General features: G+C 43.8%; 2 protein-coding genes across 6 annotated transcripts in view; one reads left to right on the top strand and one right to left on the bottom strand.

The window, feature by feature from the left end:
- Nucleotides 1-3,634, bottom strand: part of Lig4 (DNA ligase 4) — a 35,790-nt gene extending 32,156 nt beyond the window's left edge. For 2 of the 3 annotated variants that reach the window (XR_011367883.1, XM_070002629.1), the window contains exons 1-3: nucleotides 3,566-3,634; nucleotides 1,515-1,581; nucleotides 537-673 (exon numbers count right to left, since the gene is read on the bottom strand). The gene's annotated coding sequence lies outside the window, so the exon portion shown is untranslated. The remainder of the gene's footprint in view (nucleotides 1-536; nucleotides 674-1,514; nucleotides 1,582-3,565) is intronic. The other variant, XM_070002630.1, reaches the window with a different exon arrangement.
- Nucleotides 3,635-5,248: 1,614 nt separating this feature from the next.
- On the top strand, nucleotides 5,249-17,145 carry Abhd13 (abhydrolase domain containing 13). 3 transcript variants are annotated; one of them, XM_070002632.1, is made up of 2 exons: nucleotides 5,249-5,501; nucleotides 15,988-17,145. In XM_070002632.1, the coding sequence occupies exon 2, from the start codon at nucleotides 16,008-16,010 to the stop codon at nucleotides 17,019-17,021; it is 1,014 nt and encodes a 337-aa protein (XP_069858733.1). In that variant the 5' UTR covers nucleotides 5,249-5,501; nucleotides 15,988-16,007; the 3' UTR covers nucleotides 17,022-17,145. The 3 variants fall into 3 exon arrangements, with proteins under 3 accessions (XP_069858733.1, XP_069858732.1, XP_069858734.1); XM_070002631.1 differs by lacking the exon at nucleotides 5,249-5,501 and adding an exon at nucleotides 5,836-5,925; XM_070002633.1 differs by lacking the exon at nucleotides 5,249-5,501 and adding an exon at nucleotides 15,667-15,679.
- The last annotated feature ends 227 nt before the right edge of the window (nucleotides 17,146-17,372 follow it).

Genomic DNA, 17,372 nt, shown 5'->3' with positions numbered 1-17,372 from the left:
ACCTTAAGTGAAAGGTAAAAATGCAATTGAATAACAATGGTGATCTTATATCATCTGAATCATAAGATTTATTAATGTTTATGAAATGAAAAAAGATCAGTGCTACAAAAGATCAACCTCTACATTTAATGACAGTTTTTCTTTAAGTCTTAACCAGCATTTATTACCAAAAGTGTCACCCCACATCCTTATATTTATAGTAATGACAGCTAATCTTAATGATCTTACTCCCTAAAGGCCAACATTCAGAGTTAAGCTATCACATTGCTATTCTATTCAGCATATAACACGACAGACTATTGCTAATAATAAGCAAAGAAAACAAAATCAGATGAGTCCTTTCATTTCTAGGCTCCTGCTTAGAAATTCTGAAATCTTCATCAAGAGTAAACAGGAATCCTCTTCTAGCCACACAAGCTTATTCTATGTCTACATTCACATCTTCACTCCAAATGTTGCCAAAACACTGGTGTTCAAAACCCAACTTCAAATGCCTTCCTCACATTTACCTATGCATTTTTATCACAGTTACTTACAGTTTTGCAAATATGAATTCATTTATGTACTTTTTCTGTTCATATTTTCATGCCATTTATTTCCATGTATTCAGTGATTATTGGCCAGGATGGTACTACAGCAAAGGGGATGCTTCTGCTTCTAAAAAGCATATATTCTGCAAAGAAAAAGGGATACAATGAGAACTATAATAAAATGCTGAGTGCTTTAACAAAAATGTCTTAAAACAGAGCATTTTTATTTAAGTCTTCTCAAATCACAGAATAAATCATGTATATACTATTGAGGTATTACCTAGAGTATTTCTTAAAGTGGTTGCAATAAATGTGAAATTTCTTTAAAGTTTAAACTATCCTTGAAAGGTCTACTGAAATGTATAATACTCAAGTTGTTTCAATGTGGTTTCAACTATAAAGCATTAAAATAAACTTTACCAAACATGACATCAAGTTAAATGGAGGAATAAATTAAAATGATGGTTTATATTATGGCTTCAGACACCTGCTGGTACCCCAGCATATGCCATCCTCACACTGGGGTGTCTGATGCCCTCCATAAGAACCAAAGACATTACAGACTTTTTATCCAGCAATGAGACTTATTCTTCCTCAGCTAGAGAGAATGGCTTATGGAATCAAAGGTCTTGACCTTGCTATGCAGACAATCTGTCAACTGAGAGCCATTCCCAACACATTTGGTTTTAGTTACTTTTCAAATGGTCACACATTTACCCTGGGAAATGCCTGGACTACAATTCTTCAAATATACTCTCTTTAAGTACTATCACACCCAGTTTTGGCTTTTGGTTGAGAAGGAAATCTGTTGAACTTTTTTGCCTGGCCTGGCCTTGAACTTCAGTCCAATCCTCTCCTATCTCAACTACCTTAGTAGCTATTAGAGGTTTGAGTCACTGTTCTCTAGACTAAGTAGCTCCTTTGTTTAGTTTTAACTTTTTGTTATTATAAAGGTTATACACATGTTGTATAGTTCATTTTTACCATAGTGTCTAGTGAGGACCACTGCTCCATCTGTTCCAAATAGCTTCTTAAGGAGTACAGGAATCTACTGTGGTGGAAAGAACATGAGAGTCCATGTATGCCAATTCTTTACTCCAGCAAAAAAATCAGACACACAAATACAATCTCTAGTGGCCAGATATCATGCTATAATTTTTATGACCAGTAATGCATACATAGCATACATAGTAGGTTTCTTTGCTGAATGAATTGCTAATAGCTGAAACTGAGTTCTGGAAAAAGCACATCATAAAAGGTCATGGGCAGGTTAAACACACACCAACATGGCTGTTGGGGGAAGTTAGGTTCTGACTGCATTGGCAGTGGCTCACAACAGCCATTTAGTGGCTAGAGAAAAAAAAAAAAACAAAACCTTCTCAATCTAATTTCTGATAAAGGAAACACAAGTTTCTACTGACTGGGTTAGATCAAGACATAAAGCCACCTGGGACTCTTAAGACTTTTATCTACAATTACAGTAACTGCTTCCCCTTGCTGAATTTGGTTTGTGTAACGGACACCACCACCTGGTTCCCTTAAGTGGGTTCATCATGATATAATCTACATTTATAGCTCATGCATAAAGGAGGTAATATGATATTAAGAAATACTTTTCTGGATGTTCAAGTACAAGTCTATACTTTTTACAGATTCATGTGCAGATTCTATAGGTACCAAAATGTCCCCTTCACAAATCCCATTAAAACAAATTCCTTAATAATTATGGTGAAACTTATGTAATGGCTTAGATACCCACAGAAACTAAAATGACTACATGTGATAACAGGATTACAAAATTACTGTAAAATGAACAGACATAAAAATTTCTGCTTATTTAAACTGAATGAACAAGTATCAGAACAGCCATTGTATTTTACATGCGAGGGTATTTAGGTGATGCTTTCCATTTTTATTAGGACAAAAGAAGTTTGTAAGGGTTCAGGCTACAGTCTAAAAAACCTAAGTTCAAATGTAAACTCTGTAAAAGCTGCTACCGGAGGCACTACTGGATCTGTGATACTTTTGTTTCGTTATCACCTGCTGATCCAAGCAACATTTAACATCTAATATTGACAACACACTCAGCATTAAGGAGTGGGGGATAGAGAAAAAAAAATGCGCCACTTTTTAGCACTGATATGACAGAGCATTCAAGAAAAAAAGACAGCACACAATAATGACTCGTCCATGTGGCTGCTACCAATGGCCACAACAAACAAAGCAACAGGTTTTACTTAGTGAAGGCTGAAGGTGATTGAGCGCTATTATATCAGAGTAAAAGAAAGTGGCGGTACAAATAAAATTTCTCTCTAGCAATCCGGACAGACTGTCTCTGAGAGAGAGGGTGGGGCTTGGAGGGGGCCCTGGGCGTCCACAGTCCCTACAGTCCTACCGGGAGTCCATGGAAAGGAAGCAGCAGCTGGGGGAACGTGGGGGCAGAAAGTTAATGAAACACCAAGTGCAAGAGGAGCAAGAAGGCAATTCCCCCCAAACCTGTCCTCCTTTCCATTCCGGCGGCACCGGGGCCCCTGCAAGGTCATCCCAAACCCTCCTCCCCATCCAGGGACGACTCCCAGCCCCACGGGGGCCCCCTTTGTGACCTGGGGTCCAGGTGTCCGCAGGACCCAGACCAGCCCGTCGGTTCCCAGGACCCGCAGGAGCCTCAGCGCGGCCTGGACGCCAGTTGGATGCTAGCTGGACGCGGGGCCTAGCCTGGGGCGGCGGTGTCACCCGCAAAGCCCATCCGTTGTCTGCACAGCCTCCGGGCCCTTGACCCCCCCCAGCCCCCGGCACCCCCAGCCCCCGGCCCCGATCCCCCCACAGCCCCCGGCCCCGCTCTCCCCAGGCGGGCAGCGGCCGGGTGGAAGGTGCCCGGTCAAGATCCAGGACGCTGCGGGTCTGAGGCCGGGTCCTGCTGACTGAGGAAACGGGACACGCACGCCGCCCCGCTAGGTGAGCGCAAAGAGTCCGGGCCACTCCCGCGCAGAGCCCCGCCGAGGCCCCCCAGCCCCACCAGCGCCCGCCGCACCAACCTCACGCAGGTACCGCCGCGGCCGCTACCAGACCGGAAGCTGCCGCTGCAAGAAGCCGGTTCCGCCAGCTGCTGTCAGCGCGTGCGCCCTGAGGCCCCGAGTCGTGACGTCACCGTCGAGGTGAGCGGGCCTTTGAGGATAGGGGCGTGGCTTGACCAGGGGCGTGGTCAGGGAGGACCCAGGAAGGACGCGGGAACTTAATTAAGCCTGTTAATTTGTAATTGGGCCTACGAATGAAGTGAAAGCGGAGGAAGCTTGGCGCCTCAGTCTCCATGTTACACCTGTACTTTATTTGGAATCTTTCTTGCCAACTGAAAGGTTCCAGGAAGGGCAACACTGATGATCTTTTAGACAAGGGACTGACTGAAACTATCACCACCGGGGAAACTGTCTCCAAAGGAAGGAACAATTTCCCCTCACACCCTCCTGCCCCCTAAAGGAAGATAAGATCGTGAGATCCAGCTGTTCCCCTCCAGTGATGACAGCGATAACCACTTCCCTGCTACCCCTCACCTTGCTACCCCTCCGAACCTGAACTGAAGGTGACCAGCCAAGCCAGACCGGGACTACTTGATCATGCGCACCTCTCTCCACTGCCCCAATTCTTCCTCTGTTTACTTATTATTGTGCATTTGTGTCTTTCTCGACCTCCACTGAGCTCCTACAATGCTGAGACCTGTATCACTGAGGCAAACAGCCATAGATTATGAAGCTAGACAAACTCCAAGCCTAATATCCAATTTATTTTATCTATTTGGGTCAAAGAGAACCAAGGTTTTTCTCTAATGACCTTTCTATTTGTTGTGATTATTCGTTTAATTTTTTTTTTTGTAAACGGTATGCTTTAGTGCTTGGCAATTACCAGGTGGTGAAAATGGGAGACCAGGATACATTGTGAATACACTAACCAACAAACAACAAAAACCTATGAACGGTCTTCTGTATATATAAACTTGGACACATAGAATAAACATGGAGAAGGGAACGCAATCATCTGTAGTCAACTGTCAGTGCAAAGCGAGTTTGACAGAAAAGCCAACGAAGTGCGAGGTTCCCAGGCTGCAGTCTAACTTGTTCCCATGTTCTCGTGCTTTTGTAAAGTTTGGACGAAGGAAGGAAGGAAGGAAGGGAGGGAGGGAGGGAGGGAAGGAGGGAGGGAGAGAAGGAAGGAAGGAAGGAAGGAAGGAAGGAAGGAAGGAAGGAAGGAAGGAAGGAAGGAAGGAAAAATAAAAGGAAAAAACAATTTTGAGTTCTTTTTTCATCAAAAAGTTGCGCAGGATTCAGGCCTGCCTCTGTCCTTGAAGGTTCACTCTGACAGAGGTTAAAAAAGGAAAATAGGGCAACGCTTTGAATTCTGGAACTTTAAACACCCCTGACAACCTCGCAAGACAGACACAATCGGTTCTGCAGAAAGTAAGCACTTGTGTGCTCAGTTACCGGCTCCAGTCCTCCCAGCCCCGCTCCATCCCAGCCCCCTCTCAACCCAGAAGCCTGGGGCATGGGTTTAAAACGTCTCCTGGTGCTCCGAGGAAGGAAAAAGGGACTCGATATAGCCGCAGAAGTGCCCCGCTCTCCGCGCCGGGGTATCTTGTCCGTCCCGGCCGCCGTCGCGCGCCCCTTCGTCACGTGGCTTCTGCGCATGCCCGGAGACCGGACTCGCTCTCTCTTTCTCCGCCTCCTCCACCCCGGGTGGAGGACGGCGCTCAGGTGATGTGGGAGCCGGCGGGGACGTTTGCGGGCGACACCCGGGCGCGGGCCGGAAGTGGGGCCGCAGAGAAGAGCGTCGCCGGAGCTCCTGGCTAGACGGCGACGGCGGCGGCCCCTGGACTGCGGGAGGACGATGAGGAGGAGCGAGCGGCGCGGCGCGGGGCGACGCTGCTGCGCGGCGCCCGGTTTCGAGCCCGCGGCCGACTGCGCGGCCTGCCGGCAGGTCTGAGTAAGTGAGGCCGGGGACGCGGGGCTGCGCGGGCCGGGCCTTCCCGAGGGAGGTCGGGGGAGGGAGGGGGCGGGAGGACCGAGCTGGGGGGCGGGAGGGGGAGGGCGGGCCGGGCCGTGCGCACCGACGGGGAGGGGGGCCGGCACCCCGACTCGACCGTCTGCCACCGCACACGCACCTGTGCGGGAGATCGAGGTGCGCACGACACCCGGGCCGCCGGCGTCGCTGCCCTCCCGGCCCCCCTGTCCGCCCCGTGTCCGGCCGGGGCCAGCCTCCTCCCCGGCCCCTCTGCCCGCGCCCCCTCCCGCCCCGCCCGGCGCGCCCCGGGGGGAAGTCAACGTTCACCCCGGAGCCACCCCAGCCGCCCCGCCCGGCGCCATGAGCTGGCCGCGTCGCTTCCGACCCCCGAATACCTGCAAGTTCGGTGGGTGTTTCCGGAGGACCGGGACGGCCCGCGGAAAAGGGAGTCCGCCGGGGGTGGCGGTGGGGTGGGGTGGGGGGGGTTGATCCTTGTCCTCATTGGTTTTAAGCCAAGTGCAGCATCGACGTGGCTGGCCCGGGTATCAGAACCCAAAACCAGCCTGCCATTGAGCAGCGCTTCTGCACCTGTTTGGCTGTGCGAGGGTCTCTGAGCGTGAAGATGCGAGCGTGTGCCGGCTGGACGTTTAGAGGCTAGTCTTTAGCAGGTCTTCCTGGTGTGCGCTATCAGTATTGCGTGCATGCTGTGTGGATCAGATATCTTTACCTAAAATATTATTTTTTTTAATCTAATAGTATGGGATTTGAAACCCAAGGTCTCCATCTTTTCTTGGTAGGGGCATCTACCACTTGAGCCACACCACTATACCTTTTTTTTTTTAACCTTATTTCCAAGTAGGATCTTTTCCTTTTTTTCTTTATTCTTCGGTGTGAGCCTAAGACACAGTCTCCTACCTATCATCTCCCATGATGAAGTAACAATACACTGGTGGTGACTGGCTTAGTGACTGATGTGCAGTCTTCACTCAGTGAAGCTTGCAATGCACTAGAAAGATCTCTGAAGACTGAAAATGTAGAGTGGAATTACATGAAGTCACTCTCAGCACAGAACTGACAGCCTCCGAGACTGGTTATCACACTGCCAGAGTAAGTTGTTCCCTGCAAGTTTGCACACAAACGGCAATAAGGGATGGCTGCAGTGGGAGTCAATCCAAGGAAAGCTTGGTGTGGACAGAAAACAGAGGCAATGCTTGGTTATGTCCTGTGTGCATATGAGTAACCCCTTTCCACTATTTAACCCTAGTCCGGTAGGGCTCCAGGTGTACTTGCTTTCACTTACCCTGCTACAGGAGGTAAGAAAAATACTCTACATTTTGTTTCATAGATGTAGATTATTAGCACAGTATTGTGTTTGGTCTCAGCAATATTTTGGTTAAATGATTCAGTTCTTTCACTTATGAGGAAATATACATTTAGACAGGCCAAGTAAGTTGGCAGAAGATACCTACTAATAGGCCGTTCCCCTACACAGTCTCCTTTGGCCTGCACCATACTGACTTCCATTGGCAGTAAATTCAGAAATGATGAAAGCAAGGCAGCTTCCACACCTGTGCCTGCAGGTAGCTCCTGGCTCACTGCCCCAAGTCTCAGACACAGCCAAGATCCTTTGCAATGTGAGTAAGAGGGTTTACTGACCAAGTTGTCCTCCACCAACAATGTACTTTAGTATAAATACCAGAAGTTATTGTCTGTCTCTTGCCACTTTATTTCAGGGGAATGTGTTTCTATTTTTTTTCACTAATTTAGAACTCATTTAATTCCTCAAAGATCCTAAAATCTGAAAGCTTTACTTTCTCAAAGAGTCATGTTTAATTGTCTTGGGAAAATCAGAAGTTCTTAAATACTACTTTTATTTTATTTTTTTTTTGGGGGGGGGGTCTGGTCGTGGGACCTGAACTCTGGGCCTGGGCGCTGTCCCTCAGCTCTTCAGCTCAAGGCTAGAGCTCTACCACTTGAGCCACAGCGCCACTTCCGGCTTTTTTCTTTTTTCAGAAGTTCTTAAATACTACTTTTAGAGTAGATGCTAAAAAGCTTTCATTTTAGTCAAGCTTTTCTTTTCAAATCACCCCACCTGCTTTCTAGCACATTACTATGCCTTATCCTGCTTAATCTTAACCAGTAGTGATCATGAATGGTGATTCTTCTGCAATCATTTATGATAGCATTTCCAGGCCATGGCCTGAGCACCTTCCCTAACTAACCCGGATCTTGAAGTGGTTTCATAAGAAAATAAGTTCCATTTATCTAGTTCATAGGTTACATAAGTTGCAAACTTTCTTAATTTTATTATGAGTCCAAATTCTAATAACAGCCATTGGCTGCATTTTTAAGCTTGTGGATTTCTTACTGTTGTTTACCATTTTCATACTTGAAGGGGCTTATAATGTCAGAACAAATTGTAATTGGCTTCCATGGTGATAATCTGTCCTTTTTAGTTTTTGTCAAAAATTACTGTGCCAAGTCTTCAGTATTTCAGGAAAGAGCCAAACAAAAATATTACTAAGTTCCTACCCAGCATAATTTCTGATGGATACGCTTCTACAGGTTTCAGATGCTCTTGGAACCTGCATTGCCTCCAGCATCTCCCTGAGCACTGGCTGTGCACTTGTCCCCAGGACTATTCATATGCTTGTTCGTTACTGATGGCATGTGGGTAGCAATGAGGGAAACGGACAGCTCATTCTGTGGTGTCTCCAGCACACAGAGAGCAGCTATTTGTGTTTCCATTTCAGCTGTGCAGCTGGCATGGTTTCCTCCCTTCCCAGCGCTTAGCAGGTGTACTGATGTAGGGGTGCTGAGTCTGAGTGTTCTGTGCTTGAAAGGCAATGGGCAGCTGCGAGTCCCATCTGTGAACAAGCCGTGCTAGCCTCTGCATGGTGAGCACCACCTTGCCACTCTTCACAGCATTCAGTTGAACCTGCACATGGTTCTGTTACTGGAGGCATGCATTTTTAACCTGTAGACACACTTACCCTATGATGCTATAAAGCTATAATGCTTCTATAATTCTGCAGATAATACAAACTTCAATTTAAGACATATATTACATTTGTAACTGTTTAGTCATTATGTAAATTTTATCATTTGAGAATTCACATATAGGTAATTCACTTACAGAAAATCTTTAAGATTTTCTGTGGAACCAGTATTGCAGATATGTACTGTGCAATACAATGTGCAGTGTTTTAGTTAAAAATAATTAGAATAATGTAGAATTCATTAGTACATATTAGAATATAGAATAGCTATTAAATAATTTTATTTGTGGGCACTTTTGACCTTCAGTAAAATGTTCTTTAACTGTGGTAGAAAAAGAGACTGATCAGTTTGCTCTGCTAGTATTAGGGCATTGTTAATTAAAATGCATCCATTCTTATAGTTTGAGATTTGGTTCGTGATGTATTTGTTTGCATTTAATTTTAGATCATATTAGCAAGTAAAGAGCATTAAATATATTTATAATGAACAAAGGATGTAATTATGATATGTAGTAGTCTTAATTTGAAAGAATGGAGGATCTGAGAGGAAAAGCAATAAAGTTAGTTAAATTCGATAAGAACAACATTCTTCAAGTTTTTAATCCATTGACCACTTTACTACCCCAAATATTTTTTTCTGTATATGGGTTATAAAGGTGTTATTAGTGTTGGAATTTAGTAGTGGGCATTTATAAATGATAGCATTAAGTCCATTGCGTACTTATACATACTTTATATGTAATAACTACAAAAAATGACAGTGGCATTCTTTAACATTAAAAAAATAGTATCTGCTTATATAGCATACAGGCATAGTATCGTGTTCTGCATTTGGGCTCTTTTAGAAAAGTAAGACATGAGAAAATGAACTAAGCAGAGAAGTAATGGCCTTGTCATAGCAGAGAATTCTGGGTTCTCTTACAGTTCCTGAAGTGTTAGATATCATGTCCAAAATCCATGTCAATGAAGTTTTGTCTTGGCATGTTAAAATTCATTGGTTTATCCAGTGATGAACACTTCACTCAGGCTGGAGTGAATTTGTGACACTATTCTTTGGTCATTTTAGAATATAGTGGTTTATTGAGTTAGACTGTTTCTTGTAAATTGTGTCACATTTAATATGTTATCCAAACGTATATATGTTAGTATGGCCATAGCTGCAAAAGCATCAGAATATTCTCTTAAATGGTACGGAGCAATTAGAAACTTCATTCTAAGAACCAGTTTGTCAGCTGTCTTTTTAAATTAAAATGTTGCCACTTAAAAGATAGATTAAAAAAAAAAAGCAATAAAAACACTGGCCAGAGCAGCTTCCAGGTGAAATTATTTCCCTACAGAACACATATCTCACACAGTGAATTAAAAAGATGTATATTTCCTGGTTGAAGTACAGTTAATTTTCACTGCATCTTAATGCCATTGGTAAGTGAAATTGACTTTCCCTCTCCTTTCCATGAGTTCACATTGATGTGGGTGGCAGTTGTGCCTCCCCCCCACCCCCCACCTTTGTGTTGATGGTTGGGTAAGCTCCAGATCTTCCTGAGCTTGTGGGAATGTGAATCCTAGTCATACCCAGTCTACTGACTTGATTCTTGGTAAGGCTCCAGCTCCTTCTCCAACATTGCTTAGATACTAGTAGTGCAGATGTCAATTAGTGAAAAGGTAAGTAGTATTACAGTGAGTGTGGGCCATTGACCTGATTTGTGGGCCACTTAAGAGGCTCCTTTTCAGCCTTTTTTGAGAACCACTGGCATCAATCCATCTCTGACTTAGAGCCTTTAAAGCTCAATGCTCTGCTTATGTGTACACTGTCTTTGCCAAGTATCTATTTAGATGTTGCTTTTAATTACTTCCAATTCTTAAATAATTCCAGGATAATTGTGCTAAGTGATTAGAAATACGTGACAGACAGCTGCTCAATAGAAATTAGTAGAAATATTTAACTCTGGAACTATGCTTTGTCCTGTTTTTAAAAAGTTTAAGTTTTCATTTGGATTCTATAAGTAGTCAAGTGTGATGAAACCCAAGTAGATGACTAGAATTATGTAAAGTTCTGATTTTTCCCTTGCTGTATTCAAAGCAGTTGTTTTCCATTTTTGTGTCCTCTGTAAATGAACTTGAACTATACAAGTCTAGTCATATATTTCTGCACCTGTTTCTGTCTGAGAGCAAAGACTGTACCATATTTACCATTCTTAAATAGCTTACACAAGTATTAAAATGGCTAACCATTGTTATTCATATAGCAGGTGTCTGCACATATCATTTGTGGTGATACCTTTCATATTTGAATAGTATAGTAGGATATATTAGAACCTGATGACCTTGTTTAAGGAGTAGGCTCGGTATGAACTATGGGACTCTGGTGGAAGTCCCAGGTCCTGCAGTGGTGTTTTGTGGACACAGCCTCTGTGCTAGGATCTCAATCTCCGGAGTAGCTAGGATTATAGGTGCCTGACTATAATTAGTGACTCTTTGATACCATAAAACATAATTAAATTTTAGCTTACATAGATACAGAGCCTTGGAATCAAGCTAATGCTTTTAAAGCATGTGTTTGCCTACATGCCATGCCTTTTTGGTCATAATGAACGTACTGTGTGTGAAACATTGGTGCAAAGGAGGATGGGTTCAGTTTTTGAGATTTAGGGGGGACTGTCCCAATCTAAATAAGAAGTAATAAGGGGATGGACATGGATAAAACCTTGGGAATTGCCTCCAGGAAGAAGGGCTACAGAAAAACAGGAATTGAAGTGTGCTGGCTGCGGGGGAGCAGTGGAGGGTGACCACCACTGCGGTGCAGTGTGGAAGGGGGGAGGGTGATCACCACCTCAGAGTGCAGCTGTGCAGTGGGGAGGGGGACTGTGAGGGTGACCACCACCACAGGGTGCAGTGTGGAAGGGGGGAGGGTGATCACCACCTCAGAGTGCAGCTGTGCAGTGGGGAGGGGGACTGTGAGGGTGACCACCACCACAGGGTGCAGTGTGGAAGGGGGGAGGGTGATCACCACCTCAGAGTGCAGCTGTGCAGTGGGGAGGGGGACTGTGAGGGTGACCACCACCACAGGGTGCAGTGTGGAAGGGGGGAGGGTGATCACCACCTCAGAGTGCAGCTGTGCAGTGGGGAGGGGGACTGTGAGGGTGACCACCACCACAGGGTGCAGTGTGGAAGGGGGGAGGGTGATCACCACCTCAGAGTGCAGCTGTGCAGTGGGGAGGGGGACCGTGGAGGGTGACCACCACCACAGGGTGTAGTGTGGAAGGGGGGAGAGTGACCACCACCTCAGGGTGCAGCGGTGCAGTGGGGGGAGAGGGGAGGGGAGACCCGTGCTACCGTGCTGAGGGCTACCCTCTAGGACATGGTTCACAAGAGCTCACTCACCAGAGTTAACAGGGAGTGACTAACGCCACAAACTGATGAGTTGTAGAGATGCTTGTGTGGCCTGTGAGATCAGCTCTGAAGACATGACAGACAACTGAGACCAGGGCGAAGGCCAGCCTTCACGTGGGAAACAGGAACCCAAGAGTAACCCAGGAGAGGCGGCAGAGGAACGATTGTTGGCTGTCTCTGTGTCCTTCACGGAACACATCTAGTTTCTCTCCCGCAGAGTAACCCGTTTGGTAGTGACTAAGGCATCTCAACAGGCTAGTGCATCTCAACAGGCAGAAAACCCTGACAGAAGATCCTTGTCTTCCCATGGCACTTCTCATAAAGTTCTTGTCACAGAGTACATACTTTCAGGAACAGTGAATTATTTCACTCACCGAGATGGCCAAGACTTGGGATCAGCTGAATTGTTCATACTCTAGGACCCAAGTTGCATTCTGAGAGCCAGCTATTTCTGCTTTGTTGAAGGATGCAGGTTGGGAACCCCTGTCAGCACAAGTCAGCTGAGGACCAGAGAAAGATGACACTTGAAAGGGAGCAGGCACTTGGTTTAGCTGCTTGCTTCCCAAGACATAGTGTCTTTGTCACAGTACTTGGACATGTCACCCAGGATCCTCAAGGACAGACTGATTCCATCTCGGAGCTCATGCAGAGAGGCCCCTAGCCACTGTCCCTTGGCCCTTCCTCTGGCCTCTGGGCCAGAGGTAGCTCTTTTTTTTAATGAGAAATAGCGTTGCTTAGAAACAACATTAATATTTCAGGTTATCAGGTTTCCAGGGAAACAGTCTGGAAGGTTAACTGCAGGCTGCTTTTTTACGGAAAAAGAGAAAGGCTTTGTTAACCCTCCTTTTTTTTTTTTTTTAACGTATAACAGTACATTTACATGGAAATAAAAAACATGAAGAAAGAAGGGATCAATACTTAGAGAGTGTCATTTAGATGGTCTGCACATCAAAATCACAAAAACATATGCACATAATTAAACTTGGAGAAAAATTGGTATTCTTCAAAATAATGTGATATAAAAGAATAACAGTTAAATGCATCATTTTAGAAATATGTTTGTTGTTAAAATGTAGTCTTGATTTCCCAAAATTTGTATAACATCACCTCTGAACAGACACATCAATTGTGTCAATAATCAATACTACCTTAATTTTCTCGTAGCAATATAATTCTTTCATCTACATGAATCTTTTAATATGCCTGCTCTCGAGCAGGTCTAAGAAATATTATCCTAGCTTTATTTTTTTCATCAAAAGAAGAACATTATAAAGGGTAAGTATTTACCTTGAGGATCTTATTGATAAGACCATAGAATTTAAAAATAAGAAAAGATAGCCAGGTGCTGGTAGCTCATGCATACCTGTAATCCTCGCCATGCAAGAAGCTGAGATCTGAGGATTGTGGTTCAAAGCCAGCCTGGGCAGGAAGGTCCATGATACTCTTATCTCCAGATAATCACAAAAAAACGCTGGAAGTGGTTCTGTAGCTCAAATGGTAGAGTGCTAGCTTTGAATAGAAGGAGCTTAGGGACAGTGCCTAAGCCCAGAATTCAAGGCTCAGGGCTGGCAAAAAAAAAAAAAAAAGAAGAAGAAAAGAAAAGAAACCTGGGTCTGGGTACTAGTGGCTCATGCCTATAATCCTAGCTACTCCAGAGGCTGAGATCTGAGGATCACAATTCAAAGCCAGCCCACTCAGGAAAGTCCTGTGTGACTCTTATTTCCAATTTCCAATACCAGAAGTGGCACTGTGGCTCAAAGTGGTGAGCACTAATCTTGAGCAAAAGAGCTCAAGGACAGCATCCAGGCCCAGAATTCAAGCCCCATGACCAAATATCTATATATACATCTATATGTATATATCTTTATATGAAAAGATGTATCTAAACACATAAAGACATCTGGACATAAAAAGCACAGTATTTGTAAAAGAAGTGATTGAAAGTCAGTAAACCAGATTTCTGAAATCATTCATGATATATATGTAGATTATTACAAAGCTGCAATCTACCCAGCTCTAAGGAGTCAAAACATGTATCATCCCTCCAAATTAAATGCTCTCCAGTAACTATGGCTTTGATCAATATATTAGACAATTTCTCCTTCATTTACAAAATAACTTCTTAATTTAGAAAAGTAGAAATGGAATGTTTACTGAATACTGGCTTAGCCTCTGTGCAGTTGACTATTATATGCAGTATTTCAGTTTCATTGACTATCAGACCATCAGAGTCTATAAAAGGATGATGATATATCTTAGTGGTTGGCTTGTGGTATTTTTTTTTAACCAAGACTGAGCAAATTTAGTAAATAATTTTTTTTAACTGCTGCCTATAGGAAGTTCACATGTACCTGCCCGGGCTGGCTTTGAACCGGGATCCTCAGATCTCAGCCTCCTGTGTAGCTAGGATTACAGGCATGAGCCACCAGCACCAGACATTGTTACATTATATTTTTAAAGAAATAGTAACCTATGTGCTAAATACTGTAGGGTTATAGCACCTGTGTGTCTTTCTCAATGAATGTGTAAATAGACTATGTAATAGTTTATATATGGAGATATGGTCTATATATTTACATATGTCCTGTATGTAAACAGAATATGTGAATTATCAAAAAACATTTAAATCCTACACAATGCCAAAAATTAAAGCCTCTGTTTCTGCTTTGGTTGTTTTACAGTGCAGGGCAAAAAAAAAAAAAGAAAATCCTGTTTGGATTGTACAAGTGCTCCACTGCTGACCTGTATCCCCAGCCAGATTTACTGTACTTTGACCTGTATCCCCAGCCAGACTTACTGTAGTTTGACCTATATCCCCAGCCAGACTTACTGTACTTTGACCTATATCCCCAGCCAGACTTACTGTACTTTGACGTGAGATGTTAATGCCAGTTTACTGTCAGATTTCCTAATAAAAAATTCTGGGAACAAACCAAAACCATGCAGATGTTACTTGTACATAAAAACCAACTAAGTTAAGTTATGTGACCATATATGTTAACTGAGGCTTATTTAAAGGAATATAAATAACTATTGTAAATTGTTGGCAAATAACTGGTAGATGGTAAAATGATCCTTTATTAGCCATATTTAATATTTAGAGAATCAGGTATTTTTTGCATCTTTTGGTGTTTTCGTTTTGTTTTTTGTTTTTGTTTTTGTTGGTTGTGGGGCTTGAACTCTGGGCCTGAGGACTGTCCCTGAGCTCTTCACCTCCAGGCTAGTGTTCTACCACTTGAGCCACAGTGCCACATCCGGTTTTCTGGTGGTTAATTGGAGATAAAAGTCTTATGGATTTTCCTGCCTGGTCTGGCTTTTTATTTAACTGTGATCCTCAGATCTCAGACTCCGGAGTAGCTAGGATTACAGGTGTGAGCCATCTGCCTGGCCAAGAATCAGGTAAACAGGTTTTGTTTGCCCCTTCCAAGTGCTTGTCCTTAGCATTCCACTTGCTACCACTAGGTGGCAGTGTTGGTTTGTGAAAATGTAGAAAAGGTGACAGGCTTTTGGTTCAAGTTGAAAAAGATTCATTATTCAATTATAATATATTTTTCTGTATTGTGAAAAAGAAATGGCATTAAATTATATCAGAGTGTCCCTGGTTAAAGTTATCTAGCCACATAGTAGTTTACCGGCGACAGTGGATTCACAGGTATGTTGGAATCGTGCTGTTTGCCTCCTGCCTCTTATGCCTGGAGCATTGGGGGATGGCCCCAGCTTCATCTCCTCAGATGTAAAACTGGGAATACCATCAACTTGTTCTTCCATCAGGTCAGTGAGAACAGAGAACACATAAGCACTTTATATAAGCAAATGTATTGTTTCACTGAACATATGCTCTCATGTATGGAATTTTATTCACACAAAGCTTGTTTAACATAAACCAGAAGCATTGGAATGTTTGCCCGTCATATGTATGGTTTGGAAAGATTAGGCAGACTGGAAACTACTGAGACACGAAGGGACAGGGAAGATTAATGGGCACGGGTGATGTCAGCTCCGAGGCCACATTGTAGGTCAGACTTTTACAATAAGCAGTGTGTATGAATCATTGATATTCTCTCTCTTTCCCTCTTTAGGATACTTACAGAGAGCTACAATGGAAAAGTCCTGGATGTTTTGGAACTCCATTGAAAGATGGCTGATAGCCTTGGCTTCCTGGTCTTGGGCTCTGTGCCGCATTTCTCTCTTACCTTTAATAGTGACATTCCATCTGCATGGAGGCATTATCTTGCTTTTGTTAATATTCATATCAATAGCGGGTATACTGTATAAGTTCCAGGATGTATTGCTTTACTTCCCAGAACAGCCATCCTCTTCACGCCTTTATGTTCCCATGCCCACCGGTATTCCTCATGAAAACATTTTCATCAGAACCAAAGATGGAGTGCGTCTGAATCTGATTTTGATACGATACACCGGGGACAATTCACCCTACTCCCCGACTGTCATCTACTTTCACGGGAATGCAGGCAACATAGGTCACAGGTTACCAAATGCGCTGCTCATGTTGGTTAACCTCAAAGTGAATCTTTTGCTCGTCGACTATCGAGGCTATGGGAAAAGCGAAGGTGCAGCCAGCGAGGAAGGACTGTATTTAGACTCGGAAGCCGTGCTGGACTACGTGATGACAAGGCCCGACCTTGACAAGACCAAAGTTTTCCTCTTTGGCCGTTCCTTGGGGGGGGCAGTGGCTATTCATCTGGCTTCCGAGAATTCACACAGGATTTCAGCCATCATGGTGGAGAACACCTTTCTAAGCATACCACACATGGCCAGCACTTTGTTTTCATTCTTCCCAATGCGTTACCTTCCTTTATGGTGCTACAAAAATAAGTTTTTGTCCTACCGAAAAATATCCCAGTGCAGAATGCCTTCGCTCTTCATTTCCGGACTCTCTGACCAGCTAATTCCACCAGTGATGATGAAGCAGCTCTATGAGCTCTCCCCGTCTCGGACTAAGAGGCTGGCCATTTTCCCAGAGGGAACGCATAACGACACGTGGCAGTGCCAAGGCTATTTCCCTGCACTGGAGCAGTTCATCAAAGAGGTGGTGAAGAGCCATTCTCCAGAAGAGATGACAAAAACTGCATCCAACGTGACCATTATATAGTGTCCCCATTTTTCTGATGAATGCATTTGTATTTTAATTTGTGCAGGATGATAAAGAATGTTCCTTTCTAGAAGCGTGTCATGTCTGTACTTGTCTGAAGAGTAACATTAAATTCTGAAAGGACCTCAGTGCTACTTTATGATCATCCAAATGGTTTTATTTTTACTTTTGAAGAACTGTACTTTTTGGGTTATGGTTATTTCATACAAAACTTTCAGTGTGCTTTGTATCCATAACTTTTGTTTACTATGTCAGTATAATAGAGATTATTCAAAAGTTTCTTGTTGCATAAGTGATTTGATGTCTGTTCCACTTAAGGTGTGACAGAGGTACGAGAACAAGAGGCCTTAG

This window comes from Dipodomys merriami, unplaced genomic scaffold, assembly GCF_024711535.1.
Source record: "Dipodomys merriami isolate MVZ:Mamm:240054 unplaced genomic scaffold, mDipMer1.0.p SCAF_6, whole genome shotgun sequence".
Classification (NCBI taxonomy): domain Eukaryota; kingdom Metazoa; phylum Chordata; class Mammalia; order Rodentia; family Heteromyidae; genus Dipodomys; species Dipodomys merriami.
Note: the sequence above shows the minus strand (reverse complement) of the source record. Positions and strands in the feature narration are given on the sequence as shown.

Coding starts and splice junctions, on each gene's coding strand:
- Abhd13 (XM_070002631.1), top strand. CDS start 5,880: ATGAGCTGGCCGCGTCGCTTCCGACCCCCGAATACCTGCAAGTTCG. Junction 5,926..15,987: donor CCCGAATACCTGCAAGTTCG/GTGGGTGTTTCC, acceptor TTCCCTCTTTAG/GATACTTACAGAGAGCTACA.